We start from the raw sequence: 16,255 nt of genomic DNA, 5'->3' as shown, positions 1-16,255 counted from the left end.
AGAGTGCAAGCTCTACGTAAGGCCTACGAAGGATCAAAACAAGGAGAAGTCAGATACACCGACGCGGCAAAGTACAAGAACAGAGCGGCCCACGCTATCAGCGTGATCAACGGCCAAGGACAAGAGGTAGCAGCAGCAGCCTCGGTAAGCACTTCAGACATCTACTGCGCGGAAGAAACGGCGATAGCCCTGGCAGCCACTACGGGCAAGCATGAGGAAGATCACATCACAGTCATCACGGACTCACAAACAGCATGCAGAAATTACCAAAAGGGCCGCATTTCGAAACAAGCCCTGAGCATCCTCGAAAAACTAGACAATTTCAAGAACTGTACATTGTCTGGGCCCCGGGACACGAGTCCCTGGCGGGGTAATGAAGCGGCTAACGCTGCTGCCCGAGATCACATTCTCCGGGCTATCCCACCGGGTTCACGAGCACCGGCAGACCAACATGATAGCGTCCCGAAAAGATACTCCGATATCCTGAGTCATTACAGACTGGGCAGGAGGATCTACCCACCCCCGCATCCCAAGCTAACAAGAGAAGAGGGAGTGATCTTCCGCAAACTACAGACCGGCACATTTTCCGCACGGCACCCTGCTACACGCCATGTATCCTACGAGCTATACGCACAAATGCACCTTCTGCTCTGCGCCCAATACCCTCTACCACATGGTATGGGAATGTCAACAAAACCCATCGACACCACCCATCACCGGACCAACCGTCGAGCAGTGGGAGGCCCAGCTGACAAGCCCGAGCCCTGAAGACCAGCATCGCCTGGTGAGCAGGGCCAATATATCGGCTCAGGTCCACGCATCCTGGACTAGGGACGCCGCCCACCTCGGACGATTTTAGCGTCTACTCATTTCCCTAAATAAAGTTTATTCCTCCTCCGTTCACGTATTGGCAACTGCAATTTTGGCATGCTGTGAGAATCATTAGGCAATTTATAAAAAATGTTTAAGGCGCCGGATAGTGCCTCACGGTATATGTTGTGTTTATCAACGTCTCAACAAAATTTAAACTTTACCATCAAACAAAAAGTCCAATATTCTTGATCTTTGGTCTTTATTTCAACCTGTTTTAATGAGTTGTCCCTGCACGCGCTCTTTGCAAAAGGCAATTTCTATCTCGTTGTACCATATAATTCTTAAGCAGCTTTTGCTCCACATTCAAGCTCCTTGATTCAAAGGCGCAAACAGAAATATTGGCGTTCTTAGTCTGCCGTGATCTCGCCAAAGAACTCATTAATGTTACCAGCAGAAATATGCTGACTATGTGCTTTCTATTTGTCGAAGGTAAGAAATTACACGCAGTGCGAATAAAAATAACGCGTGCACGCTTGATTTGTCTGTTTCTCGGACCCCCGTCTGGGTTTTGGTCACGCTGCTTGTAAATTTCCTAATTACCAATGTATACAAACTTACCGAACTTTCGAAACATGGAAACCTAACTGTCTTTAGGAAAAATTGATGCATCTTGCAGTTTGTGAGCAGAAGAAATAATGCTCCCTTGCTTAGATGTGGGCGTACATATTGTGCTGTCGCTGCAAGCCTTCATAATCACTCACCACCTCTACGCCGCTTAACCGAAGCAGACGACACTTGATTTATAAAGAAAGTGGGGAAACTAAGTACTTGTAAAAAAATTCCAACTCCTTAGCATCGATACTGAAACCATTTTTTTTAAATATTAAGCTAAGGCTCATCTATAGCCTGATTGTTTTGAAGTTGCCTATTTTGAAAGTTACTTTACCTTTTGGAGTCGCTGTTTTTTTGTTTTGTTTTTACGGAAGACGAGTTGTTTAAAGGTTATGCCTTGGCAGCGTAGTTTTGTGTAACAGTACACAATTTATTTTAACAGCGAAGCTGGTTAAGCGGGTGGGTGGTAGATACGTCATAGGTGTGCGGAGAAAACCCTCCGCCTGGCGATGACGTCACATGCGTCGCCTAGCGACGCCTCGCAACAGCTGAGGGAGCCGAGCCATGACGTCGTCGCGCGCACCGTATCGCTTCGCCTTAGCTCTTCCTAGCTATGACGTCACCACACCGTGCGGATTGGTCGCCGCAGCTGTGCAGAGGCGGAGCTAAGCCATGACGTCAGGGTCCCGCGGGGTATATGTAGCTCCACGTCGCCGGCGCGTCCACATCGCTGCGGAGGGTAATGGGGTGACCGAAGAAGATCGTCACTCCCGAGGAAGAAGAAGCGCGGCACGAAAGACAGCGTGCCGCTACTCGAGAGCGGATGATACGACTTCAGGCCGCAGCGACTACCATTCGCTTTCGTTTAGCACGACGAACGGCTTCGTGTACCCGCCGAAACCCGCGTCACTGCCCCGACTGAACGAGGTCGAATTACGTATGGTGTCGCCGCGCATCCCCTTCATGATCATCAGACGGCTTAGGTACGGCGCAGGGCAGTTCGGCATAAGGGGCCAGATCGTCAACATTTCGATCGACGTTCGGAAGACTATGAAAACGCTACCGCGCCGCGTGCCCGACGTCGTGGCAGTCGAGGTGAATCTCAAGCGGAGAATGCTCGCAAAACCCATTTACAAGGGCGGTCTGGTTACGAAGAGAAAGATCAAGGCTTGGGTCGAGCATTTGGTCGAAACGCCGCTCTACCGCTTCTACAACGTAAAGATCGACCGGGAGAAGCTCGGCGTGGTTCCCGAATCCTCTGACGAAGTAAAGGAGGAAGAGATAACCACGCAGAAACTTAGCCGAGTCTCGAAGCATAACCACGCAGAAACGTAGCCGAGCCAAGAACAAGCTAGAGGGGGCCGCCAGCTTCGCTGTTGGCCCAGTCTTCGCACCACTAGTGCGAAACTGCCCCATTTAAAAACAATCCAACTAACAGATTTGAGTAAAAGGAAAACGGTGTTTCTCGTTTTATTTACAGCTGCCAATGTGCCTAGATATTTCGGAGCCTCCCACAAGGTGTTTGCCTCTATGAAACTTTACGTCCGGTCGTCCGGACCAATCGCTGGAAACGCTTTAAATTTCAAGCAGATTTAACAGTAGTCGTCAAAAACAAAATTTTGCACGGAAACGCCATACTCAATATTTAAACTTTAATTAAATTACGGAGTTTTACGTGCCAAAACCACGATCTGATTATGAGGCACGCCGTAGTGGGAGACTCCGGAAATTTGGACCACCTGGGGTTCTTTAACGTGCACCTAAATCTAAGTACACGGGTGTTTTCGCATTTCGCCCCCATCGAAATGCGGCCGCCGTGGCCGGAATTCGATCCCGTGACCTCGTTCTCAGCAGCCTAACACCATAGCCACTGAGCAACCACGGCGGGTAATATTTAAACTGTTGGGTCACTTTATTAAGCCTAACAGTGCATTTGACTGCATTGTGCAAATAATACATACGATTTATAGCTACGCCTTTGGCGTCAGAAAAGCGCTGGCGTTCAAGTCTTTTGTGCACACTGTCGTGACCGTTAGTCAAAAAAGTTGGAAAGCGATTCAACCACCAGTTGAAACGGATGAACGGCATGTTGTCCTCGGTGAGTTTGGGTTGACAATCGGGCGCAGTCACTGAACACCGCACTCTGTCGCGTTACCACACGCTTGAGGGCAGCAGGGGAAGTGCTGGACTGCTTCATCTTTTTTACTACGCTAGCTTCGGGTTCGGTTAGCAGTTTTAGACTGCGCATACCTACTGGGAACGACCCCCCATTTTAGACTGCACATACCCAGTATAGCGGGCCACATTTCTATAAGGCACTATCTACGCGATCGGCCGTCGAAAAAGGCCAGTAATGCAGCTAACATTTACGGGAAAGTGGGGATAACTTGCTACAAAAAGCGTTATCTTTAAAATCACTCGCAGAGGGAGGGCGTTGGCTAATGGTATTTGGCAGGCCAAGAAAAGAGTGCGCTGCAATACAACAACGTCGAACTGCGCATGGAGACGAGTGAAATTTCCGATTAGAGCCCTAATGCAACTTGTTTAATAAAGCAGGAGGGTAAATGCAACATGGCATTTAAAAACCAAATCACGCAAATATATACAGCGGAGTTCTGACGTCCTCAGAGAAACCAAATTAGGCCAAATCAGACACTTCAACGATATTATCAAGCAACGAAATAACTGGAAATTTAAAACTACAAATTTTTCTATACTTGCCGCTATGACGTTACAACAGGCACGTAATTATAACAACGCACACCTACCTTCGTTCCTGATTTTGCATCCCCAAAGGCACAATTCTCTCTGCTCGCCTTCCACTATGATCTCACCAGACATCATGCCAGCTTGATTGTACGAGTCAATTTCACTAGTTAGCCTACAGATAGAATGAAAAGAAAGCAAGAAATCATCATCATCACCACCACCATCTTCATCAGTCTATGTTTATGTCCACTGCAGGACGAAGACACCTCCCAGCGATCTGCAATTACCCCTGTCTTGCATTAGGTCATTCCAACTTGCACTAGCGAATTTCCTTTTTCATCAGTCCACCTCACCATCACCCCATCCCACCACCACAAGCAAGGCAGATCCAGCCTCAAAACACTGGAATTCCCTTGAAGGGAGGGAGTACCAGTCCAAATGCTCCAGAAGGATGGTTCACTGGGAGGCTCAACAGCAGTAAAAAGACAGGGAATGAATAGAAATAAAGGCACATGGCGCTAACTTTTACTGTTTATTTTGGGAAAGTTACATGCCTTTTCTGGACTGTCTGCGCATGTCAAGAAAGCGTAACTTCTTGTAAAAGAATCACACACGTACAGTGCTTAGAGTAAGCGGAATGCGATACTTGTACCGCGTGGCTGCCCGCACTTATGGCACCTTCGATCGGCGCTGGGTTCCCTGACCTGAGGTATTGAGATATACAATGAAACTGAAAGCTTTTTCCGAAGCATTTTAGGATTGCATTTAGTCCCCCAGTGAAAACGCAACACTACGCGGCTCATGTAAATGCGCAGTTTGCCATACACTCCGATTATTACGTTTCAATCGTTGAGCACTGTAGATGACCTTTTACGCAACTTCCTAATGAGATAGTGACGATGACGCGATGCTCACCTACATGTCTGCTGGCACTAACTGCTGTTTGCTGGAGCTGCGTACATGTCTGCGTGCCTGTAACCTTGTAAGGGGCCTTTAATATTTACTTTGGGTTTCCAGAGAGCAATCATTACAAGCGCTCGCATGAAACATTGACAGAAAAAAAAAAATCAGCGCAGCTTCACTGACTTAACGTCGCGAAGACTGACGAAACAGCGGAGCTGGTGGCTTCAACTTGGCTTTTACTTTGCTTTAACACGACTGTTTTCTTAGCTTTTAACTCTGCTTTTACTTAGCTTTACCTTGCCTTTAGCTTTACACTATGTAGTGGTGGTAGTTGAAGCCACCAGTTGCCCGGTTTCATGCTCGAGCAGCTCCCCGTCGTCTTTCCTGCCGCGCCGCTTCTTCTTCAGGAGACGGTTGCTGCTTCGTCCTCGCCATGCTCGTCGCCGAGCGTCCCAATGGCTCTGCGCCCACAGAGCACGTTTTGATACTGCTCAGTAGACCCCCCAGCTAATTCTCCCCGGAAAGCATCGCGCCGCCGCGGCGCCGCTGTCTCTCTCTCCTTGGCTCCGCCCACCTGTCCCCGGCGCGCGCTCTCCCTCTCTCATCCTCGCCAATCTCCGACCACCTGTGGCTGGCGCGCACTCCTCATTGGCTCTCCCTCTCCTTGGCTCCGCCCCCAGCAACTGCGCCTCCACTATCTCTCTCTCTCTGTCTTCAGTCGGTCACTCGCCTCGCCTCGCAAGACTGGTCAACGCAACGGCACGGTTCAACTTCGCCATTAAACAGCTGCGCTGTTAAAATGTTCAGAACCATCGATGATAATTGGAAATGTAAGGGGAATAGCCGAATGGTTCTAGAAAGTTATTGGCTTCATTAAAAAAAATACCGTGCGAGGCCTACGTTTGTTTGGCTGAGGATATTTAGGTAGCATTTCTCTTTTCACCTGCGTGATACCGTAGAGAGCACGGCTGCTAATCACCGCCTGTGTAACGGAAGCGTGCGTGGAGCCTATTCTACGTGTGTGTATTGTTTCCGTGGGGCGAGCGCATGCGTGGAAGGCGACCTGTAATCTTTCAGGGACGGCCCAAAGCCCTACCTCGACAGCTCCGCAACCCGGTGGCGTGAGAGCCCAGATACTTTGCATCGGAGTCTCAGCATAAGCAGTGAAATTCTGGACATTACGGACCCCAAATCACCTACCATGAAAACACGGTGAAAGAACTCTAGCGACGTAACAATAGGCCCCAGCGTCGCCGAGAAAAAAAAAAGTGCAGCGTGCCCGTGTGCACGTGATAGAACACGCTAACGCGCCTGCCCCGAGCGGTCGCGTCCACCTGCTGCCTCCAGGGACCATCGATGCTATAAATTGTGACCGCGGCGGTTTCCTCTCCTCAGTCGCGTCCACAGAGCCAAGAAAGATATTCGCTTTAAAGACACTTAAGCGTGGTGTGCTGCCAAGTAGCTGAGACTGATTTTATTGTCCAACTACTGACAACAAACTCGTAAAAACGGACTTTTCATCGCCTTTCCAGTTCAATATTAGGTGAATCGCAGATCGTTCGTGTCCAGAATTTCTTCCTACGCGTTCCAGTATTATCATTCATTGCTGCAGAAGACAATAACCCAGCTCAAAGAGACAACCTTACGAGTTGCGCAAGCCATGCCTACCTCTTGACATCGCGCAGCATCTGAAGAGTTGAGCTTTCAGCACAGCCCTCTGCCAACATAGCTGACGCCACCTCGGCGGGTTGCTCAAATGTGTGTGAAAGGGAAGACCAGCTGAAAAAAGATTAAAAGGAGCTTTGGCTGAGCAAACATTAAGCGCCGGCCAAGCATACATGAAGGGCGCTCGTGATATACTAATGCAATGAAGGCACGTGTAATTTTGTGTTTATTTAGAAAGAGAACCTTGGCGAAAGTTTGGTGCACTAGTATTTTGGTACGTTTAGTGTAACGAAAGCCTGGTTACCCTGTGAGGAAAGCAGCTGCAGAAAGTGTAGCCGCACTCACAAGCTAAGCGCATAGGGAAACGTAAACATTATATTTTTTGTTGCCATTAGACTTGTAAATGAGTGCCGCTAAACGCCAGATTGTCGTGACGTCATAGCCAACCGTTAATTCCTGAAATTTGCGGAGAAATTCATTGGCGTTCCAGTTAGTTTCTTAACAAAACGTCGCTTTATGCATTGAAGCACAAAATTAACTGCAACGCCAATGCATTTCTCCGCAAAGTTCGGCAATTATTTTCTCGAAACTGGTGTAATCCTGAGAATTAATTCCAAGTGGATACGCCTTGCGAACGCCCCGGCTACAATTTGTAAATTGCAATATGGGCCATTAGGTAATTAGTTAAAAACTTAATTAGTGAATTTTGGTTGAATACCAGATTATGCATTTCAATTTTTTGTGCAAGTGATGTCCGCCTCTTCGAGTAGACCAGCTCATTAACTCGAATTGGGCTATCTGCCACAGGCAACCTTAAATAAATTTTGAAAGTGTTCGCTGAAACACCCTGTATATATCTGTCATGACCTGTTGCCGATGTATAGGACATTAGCTTGTAGCTAACGTTGTTATTGTTTATTTTGTTTGCCCCCGTGTACTATGCACAATGTTTTGTCTGAATTTTTTGTAGACAGAAGAAGCTGAAATTCCGTATATATTCTGCAATCAAAAAAGGTACTCATATACTATGCAGTTCCATTCCGCCGATGGCCTGTGCAAGACAACAAACAAAACTAGAAGGTGGTGGCCGATTACGCACTTTTTTTAATAGAGCAAACGTTGTTCGTGTAATGTGTTGCTTCAGTACTCACATGAGTCCAATCTTAACGTGAACTTCCGATTCCTCTGATGTCGCCGTTGCGGACTGAGGCAGCATCCTGAACACCAAACAAAAAGACTGCAGCTATAACCGGCTAAGGCATTCAGTGTGCGTATTCAGTGTGCTATAAAAAACTAATGAAAAGACTACTAGTGATGACAATATTTAAAACTTTCATTTTTGAAATGTTTTCACCTACAACTCAAAAAACACAACTTTTTTCAGTACTTCGATGGCAGCGCGCCACTCGTTCTCACTACATTTTCTTTGGTTTTTGTTTCACTTATTTGCTTGAATCTGCGTTTGCGCTGTTGCTGCCTGTCGCCCAAACACTGCGCGCAATAATTACATGCCACGGTTTATGCATTTATTTTTTACTGTTTTATGGTAAAATAACCTGAAGGTCCACTCACATGCAGAAGGGTGTTGTCACGCAATGTAGTTAATGATAATTACATCGTAAAACAAAATTACAAGATGAATTATAGTGATTGCTATATGGCTGAATAAAATAAAAAAGTAGGTTGAAATTAAGGAAACGCAATAATATAACATTTAACGCTGAAAGTAACTTGCATTCATACGTCCAAAAACAATGAAGTTTCATTATCAGGAAACGTTAACTAAGACGTTCATGAATTCCTATTAATTTTCAGACGCGTTAAGTCACGCGGGCAACCGATTGCGCATGCTTTGTGTACCGGAATTGTAAAAATAAAGTCTTCTTTGAACGTACACCACCAATTACGTGAACATTCTCAGATGCGTCTAATGTTCGGCAAGAACTTTCACTCTTCCTAAACACGCTATTGCGCATCTGATCCAAAAGCAGATTCGGGAAACGGTGCTCCCCGAGTAACCGGTCTGCATAAAAAATTAGCAGTGGCTTAGCTCGGCTATGCCAGGATATACGTAGCATGAGCTAAGGTTCAGCTGGTTATTCTTAGCTTTCCTGGTTCGATTAGCTTGATTATCATGCTTACTGCTGCTTCAATGACACACACACTCACGGTATACGCATTATGTGACACATGTATATTTAATTTTATTTTCTTGCTCAACGTCTGGTTGCTTCTCTATTGCCACAAAGACGGCTCGGTGGTCAGTATAGTAACACGCTGTTGTCTCCATGGCCTCAACGCCTTCTTCTGTTCGGTTCTTCCCACGCTCCACCGCTAATTGCCAGGCAACTACTTCGGGATCCGATGAGCTAAGCTTCTCCGCTCTTCTGCGCCACTGAGCAGCAATTTCGCTCTCCTTCCCCATGGCTATTATCCCCGAAAACGACCTACAGGGGCGCTGTGAGCGCCGCTCGCGTGACGTCAGGGCACGGACTCGCTCCTGTCGTCTGCTGCCGTTCGGGCGCTGTCCGGGAGCCTTCTGCAGTGTTTCCGTTTGTTCGCTGTCGTTCCCCGTGCTTGCATACTTATGACGGCCATCTCAGATACATTTTTACCACGCCTTCATTCGCGCAAACTTATTCAAAGAGCTTATTTCCTAGACAACAACTTATTTCTCAAGGGCAACGCTACAGTGCCAGCCGAGGGAGCTCAGACCAGCCCATTGCATGTTTTTCATGCGCGGATCTTGACTTTGCAGATTGAGGGACTAATAAAAAAGCATAAATAACACATCACTAATTAAAGCCTAAACGCATAACCATATAGCACATAAGAATCCAGTTAGGATACCATAGCTGCAGTGGTGCAACGAGCATGTCACTATGTCTGCTACATATGACTGCTACATTTACCTTGGGTTTAACCCATTAAAACGTGTTTGCAAACGAGTAGCTCATGGTAAAATATCGAATTTTTCATTTCTTCACAGAAACGCTCCACAGTAACACGAGGATCGGACACTGCAGTTCAAATTCAACCAGCACCACTTGCTCCTTTAACCACTTCTCAAAATTAGGCCTTTCTTCACCGGTTAATTTTAAGTGGCGGTAATTTGAAGTAAAGCTAATTGAGACTTACAGCTATTTGCAGAATACGCAATGGAATCTATCAATATTTATTCCTTGCTCCGTACTACACGTTCAACTCACTTGTGCAATTTACTGCTGCTTGTTTCTTGAGGAACAGACATCACGAATCTGTTTGGCGAACTGACACAGGCTGCTCGCACCAAATTTGATAGTGAAATGTGCCTTTTGGACAATATGGCTGCAGCTAGAAAGAAGCCGAAGCCTCATTTAGTAGCACTCTGAGGCTTATTGAAGATATCATTATTCCCCTGTGGTGGTCGAACATCAGGTGAATTCATTTGAGGCTTATGGTGTCTTCTGTATGTGGTGGGTATGTGAGGTTCTTTCATGTACTCACGAAGCGAATAGTTCTCAGTTGGGGGGGGGGGGGGGGGCAGGGTGAAGTTAAACAATGCAGGATCGAGACAAGGTGTAGGCAGCAGGCGTTTGAATTTTCCTCTTCAGCGCAGCCTAAGCTGCGCTGTATAGCCTGGAGTATGCTTAGGCATTGCAATTGGCGATTACATAACTGCTTCATGGTTTCAATTGGAAGTTGTAGTAAACTGATGGGTTTCGTGAATAATGCGTGCCTCGCCATAACGACAGTCGGTAGATTTGTTGCGTAAGGGCTGTGCCATGATGTCAATAAAGGCAACTGAGGGTTACTATGAAACATTTTATCGCTTGCAGTTGACAGGCTCTCGATCTTAACCACGAAACTGTTCTTTCAGGTGATAACTGTAATGCTATACGTCAAGTACTACATACATACTATACGTGACGCGCCGTCGTGTTAACAGCCATGAGCAATGCGTTTACTGGGTGCCTGTTTCAGAGAACGGTGAAAGTATTAGCAAACGTTTTTCTGCAAAATGCGCGCCTAGCTCTTCGTTTTACGCATTATTAAAGTAGCCATATTTGACTAGAACAACTCACCATAGTAATAAGAATCATGATAAAAGATTCGCTGTGCAGTTTCCTTCTAACACGCATTCATATCATTGACATCAAATACCAATACCAGGATTTTTCTTCCTTGTAAAATTCAATGTCTCTCATAGCTAAGCACTAAGGGAATATAAAGTGTTTTGCGGAGCATGATACACAACTTCGTATGTTGAAATTGTAAACATTCTTTTTACACAAAGTTTATGGAAAGACGCTGCGCATATACTCATTGCAAAACCAGTAGACCCCTTCAATGCTACATAGGTTGCGATATCCACGCCGCAAATTTTCTTCGACTCGCAGTTTTGAAGAAGAAGCTGCCGTTCAGGCATGACAGTAAAAATAAGCCGACATATCCTTCAATAAGTACGGCTCGAGCCACCAATACTCCAAGCATGCACGAAGGGAACTAGCGTGCGCAGCAGCCGAGCGAGCGCCGTCCTGGCCGTGACGTCACTCGTAGAGGGCGCCACCCCAACCTCTCATCCCTAATACCACACTGGCAAACGCGCCGCTATATGTATACCCACACTGATACCTCTGCGCATGTGCACAAAATGAGAGGCGCTGTAAAGCGGCTCCGGCGCAGCGTCCGACTTGGCTACTGCTCAACGGAGGCGCACAGCTGGGCACGCGCCGGCGCCAGTGCGTCTGCTGCGGCTATGACGTCACACCTCCGGAATGCGCAGACCGGCGAGGCGCGCGCGGCGGCGGCGGAGCGTGCAGCAGCAGCGGCTCCGGCGCGCCAGCTATGCAGCGTGTGACGTCACTGCTCCTTGCGCATGCGCAGCACGGCTCTCCAGGAGCCACGCGAAACTGCTCAACCTCGGCCAGTGCAGCTCACGCTACAAAAAATCACCGCCGATTACGCTACTCCGTAATGTGAAATTTGAGTGCAGGTCTTTACGTTTACTTTTTTTTTAGGGGTGTGCGAATACTCGAATATACGAATACGAATCGAATTGTAACTTCTCGAATAGTTCGATTCGCGAATCGAATCTTAAGTATTCGGTTACTCGAATATTCGTTATATTCGGCGAGCCTAGTTGGCGGGTAATATGCGAAACACACTCTAAATACACAAAGTTTGAATGCCACGAACCTGACAGCACGCAGATTTAATTGTGGTCGTGACACAGCCGAACGGTGAAACTGAACTAAAACAGCCTTTTGTTTGCGCCGCTCGCACAGGCTGCACCATGTTTCATTTCCTTCACAAGCAAGAGTTGTATACAGTCGCCGACGGATTTTTTGTGGACTCCGAAAATTCGGACTTGTTGGATATTCCAGACTTCATAAATGCACCTTCCGGGTTCCCATAGAGCTAATGCAGTTTCGCGACTGATTTTTCGGACGAATTTAGGCACCCAAGTTCGATTGTCCGGACTAAATCGCTCGTTCCGAGCCACGCTACCCGTTCTTGGAGGACGCCATGTTGGAATTTCGCCGACTTGACCAGGCTTGGCTTTTAGTGGCCCCCTTTATGGCCTCCAAAATTGGGACACGCACGCGCGCGCCATTCTCTCGTCTCGGAGGCCACGTGTGAAATAACGGGGCTCGTTTTTTCGACCACCATGGCGATATCCGTTAACGGAGATCGCCAACGCCGTGACTACAATGGCCACTGTACCGTGACTAGAATCTAGTACACTCTACCGTGACACTCTTGTCGACTGTACGCGGAGACGTCAGTCTTGCGCAAATCCAAGCAAATCTGATCGCCTCCAAGCGTAGTATAAGGCAGGGCATTATTAAACATTTTTTTTTTATACCACTCTAAGCCTAATAAATTTTCTTTTTAAGGGTGAACGAGTTTTTCGGACTCCGACTTTTCAGACTATATTTCGGTCCCCGCGAAGTCCGGAAAATCGGTCGGCGACTGTATACACTTGAGAGGAATCGGAGACTGCAATTCGCGAGCACAAAAGGAAACCGCCCTAGCGAACTGCGATACTGCGCACCACGGCATGCTGCCTTGGCTGCGTTCCGTCCCCGTCGCTGCGTGGCCGACGCGGGCGGCCCTCGCGCCACCTCTCGGCGGCAGAGCCCACCAATTTCTCTCCTACTTTTGCAAGCCGGATAGAGGTGGCGCCAGTGTCTTTCCCTCCCCCCCGTCACCCCACGCGCTCCGCGTCGTTAGCCGTTGGCGTCGTATCGCCGGGCATTCCGAAACCACGAAGTCTCGCGCTATCGGGAAGCCGGCGTGTTCTGTTCCCGAATTTTATCTGCGTTATCTGTCGGAAAACGTAGTCCGACGTCAGGGGCGAGATGACTGAACGAACGAAAAGTGCCATTTGGAAACATTTCGTAAAGAACTCCGCCCAAGAGGCTACGTGCAAAAGCTGTGATATGAAACTTCGAACACCATCGAGTACGACGACGCCACTTGCGAACCATCTCAAGAACAAGCATCTTTCTTTGCACAGTGTGTTTTTGAGAGACAGCGGGAAGCACGGAACACCAGAAGGCGCACAGCCGCTCATCAAAAGTGCGCTGAAGTCAGGCAAGGACCTATCGCAGCGCGAGAGAACGGCGATAACCACCAGGATTGCCCGAATGCTGGCGCTCGACCTTCAGCCTTACATCTGTGTCGAAAATCGAGGTTTCAAAGAGCTTATGAACCACATGGAGCCGTTGTACAAGATACCCAGTCGCACGACGTTTTCGAGGACAATCATCCCGGCGTTGTACAGAGACACAGTTACGGCTGTCAAGGAGAGAATGCATGCGGACTTCCAGGAAGGCATAGAGTCGATCTCGTTTACAAGTGACATGTGGACGTCGAGGTCTAACCAAAGTTACATCAGTCTTACCTGCCACTACTTAACCTCCAACTTCGAGATGAGAAGCTTTGCATTGGACAACCGGAGTGTGACCGAGAGTCACACTGCTTGCAACATCATGGAGCACCTGCAAGCAATGATGGATAACTGGGAGCTGCCACTGCAGGAAGTGTCAGTCTATGTGGTGACGGACAATGCACGAAACTTCCGTGCGGCCCTTAGGGGCATTTCTTGCGTCCCAATGCAGTGTATGGGCCATACACTGCAACTAGCTATAAAAGATGCCAAGGAAGAAACAGCAGGAGTTCCTGCCATTCTCAAGAAGTGTCGCGCAATTGTCGGTCATTACAAACACAGTGCCCAAGCTGCGGCAAGACTGCAGGATTGCCAGCGACGGATGGAGCTCTCAGTTTTGGAACTTATTCAAGACGTGGAAACAAGATGGAACAGCGAGCATGACATGCTCTCACGTCTTGTGCAACTGAAAGAAGCCGTCTGTTTAGAGCTTGCCACCTCTGAGACAACTGTGCCCAACCTGACACCCCAGGAGTGGAAAGCAGTGGCTGGGCTCGTCAAAGCTCTTGAACCAATCGCATCGGCGACCAAAGATCTTAGTGGCCAGAAATATGCAACTTTGTCGTCAGTAGTACCATTTCTCTATGGGACACAAATGGTCCTGAAAGACTGCATTGCAGCCGATGATGACACCTCAGAGTTTGCAAGAAACTTGCTGAAAAGCATGAGGACAAGGTTTCCAGGGCAGGACGAGCAAAAGGAGTATGTGTTGGCAACCGCCTGTGACCCAAGGTTTAAGAACCTCTTTTGTGCTCAAACATTCGAGGAAACAAGGCTCGTGGAGCTTGCAAGAACTGAGTTGCAGAGCTCTCCAGGAGAAGCATCAATTGACTATACTGAAGCGTCAACATCTACAGCTCACAAGGAGCGCGTCAGCAGTATCTGGGACAGCATTGAGAAGCTGGCAGCGTCATCAAAAAGAAGACACTCCTTCAAAACAGCCAACATCGAGGAGTTTCAGCGGTACCTTCGAGAGCCCACTTGCAGTAAGGACCAAGACCCTCTAGCATTCTGGAAAGAGACAGGCAAGCAACACTTCCCAGGATTGTGCAAGATGGCCATGAAGTACATGGGCATTCCAGCAACAAGTGTACCAAGTGAAAAGTTGTTTTCGACGGCTGGCAACATTGTTACGGCCCGGAGGGAGAAGTTGACCCCAGATCACGTACAACAGCTGCTTTTTTTGCATGAGAATTTGTAAATATTCGAGCTTCTATTAAATAATTTTGCTATTCGATATTCGATTCGATATTCGGCTTTTTTTTCTTGATTCGATTCGGTATTCGATTCGAGACTTACTATTCGGTATTCGCACACCCCTACTTTTTTTTTCATTTCGCAATATATTGGCTGGCGCGGACAGTCGGTCTCGTACGGCACCTTGCAAATGGAGCGAAGTGTGGCACGACTTCCTCGCTAATCTGGACATCACGAACGCAAGCGCGTGGGCAACGTGTGGGCGCTATTCACAGCATCAGCCGCTGACAGACCTCCCAGACGACGCGCGCTACTCTTGCGCTATCTCGTAGCCATCATTTCCGCACTACGCTTTTCTTCTCACACTTTCGCCATATCCTCCGCCAATTTCCACCTCATTATTGGGCTGCACCGTCCTCTCCGCTTTCCTCCTCGCGTCTTTAATCCCCCGCGTTCGCTCTTTCATCCTTCGCTGGGTTACGAGTGACAACGCCGACGCCAACGCTCGCCGTATACGGGTGCCTAATATCTGCGCTCTATAAGCATGCGTTTTATAACCTCTGAAAGGGCGAACTACTGCTACACTCTGGCCTAGCGTTCTTTTTCTTCCAGAATAAGAAAGTTCAATGCTATCTGTGGGTGCTAGCCGCGCAACAGGCTTTACATGCTTTCACTCTGGGTTGTAGCGCCGCGAAACGGCGCTTCCGTGTGCAATGCCAAGAGCGCATGCCCGAGCAACCACGTACCTTTTCTTCGTGATCTTCGGAGTGAATAAAAGTTGAGTTGTTGTTTGGTATGCGCGTTGCTTATACTCGCTCGGCTCAGCCTAGCAGCGCGTCCCAACAAGGTCACGAGCCGCGAAATAACCGTTCCGTGGATTGCAGTGTAGCATGGTTTAGAGCCGTGCAGCTTATTTATTTATTTCATTTTTATTCAAAATATTCTCGAAGTAAAGGACACACCTTCTATGAGTCCGAGCAAGAATTTAATGTCAGAGCAGTTAGGCCGCCCCTAAGGCTAGCGTTGCTAATGGCGTATTATCTGTGATTACTGCAAAATAGATTGGGCGCATATTTACGACGACACAGCTCCCAGCCCCACACTGTTAGTAAGTTGGTGAGCTAGTGTCCCGAGTCCATTCTGCAACAAAACGGCCGTCGTTGCGCAATACGTTACGTGAGAAAGTGGCAATTAACTTTTGAAGTGGGTTCTTATTACCGATTGGTTTATTATGAACGGGAAAATACAATTTCTCATTTGAATATCTCGGTTCGATGCTGGAGGCAGCATCTTCCTGTAAATGGAGATAGTAACCGTCTCCTTATATCTACTGTTATGAAAACCATTTTTATTGGCCAAAAGACACACATGAAAATCTAACATCTCGTGAAACGTTGGCTGATTGATGCCGCATCCTGTGTT

The 16,255-nt window shown here is 47.8% G+C and overlaps 1 protein-coding gene across 1 annotated transcript in view; it reads right to left on the bottom strand.

The window, feature by feature from the left end:
- Nucleotides 1-7,988, bottom strand: part of LOC119440184 (uncharacterized) — a 149,615-nt gene extending 141,627 nt beyond the window's left edge. Inside the window, exons 1-3 of the mRNA XM_049662797.1 lie at nucleotides 7,854-7,988; nucleotides 6,706-6,816; nucleotides 4,194-4,306 (exon numbers count right to left, since the gene is read on the bottom strand). Coding sequence (XP_049518754.1) covers nucleotides 4,194-4,306; nucleotides 6,706-6,816; nucleotides 7,854-7,918 — 289 coding nt within the window. The 5' untranslated portion in view covers nucleotides 7,919-7,988. The remainder of the gene's footprint in view (nucleotides 1-4,193; nucleotides 4,307-6,705; nucleotides 6,817-7,853) is intronic.
- Nucleotides 7,989-16,255: the final 8,267 nt, after the last annotated feature.

The sequence above is a fragment of the Dermacentor silvarum genome, chromosome 2 (genome assembly GCF_013339745.2).
Source record: "Dermacentor silvarum isolate Dsil-2018 chromosome 2, BIME_Dsil_1.4, whole genome shotgun sequence".
Lineage (NCBI taxonomy): Eukaryota > Metazoa > Arthropoda > Arachnida > Ixodida > Ixodidae > Dermacentor > Dermacentor silvarum.
Note: the sequence above shows the minus strand (reverse complement) of the source record. Positions and strands in the feature narration are given on the sequence as shown.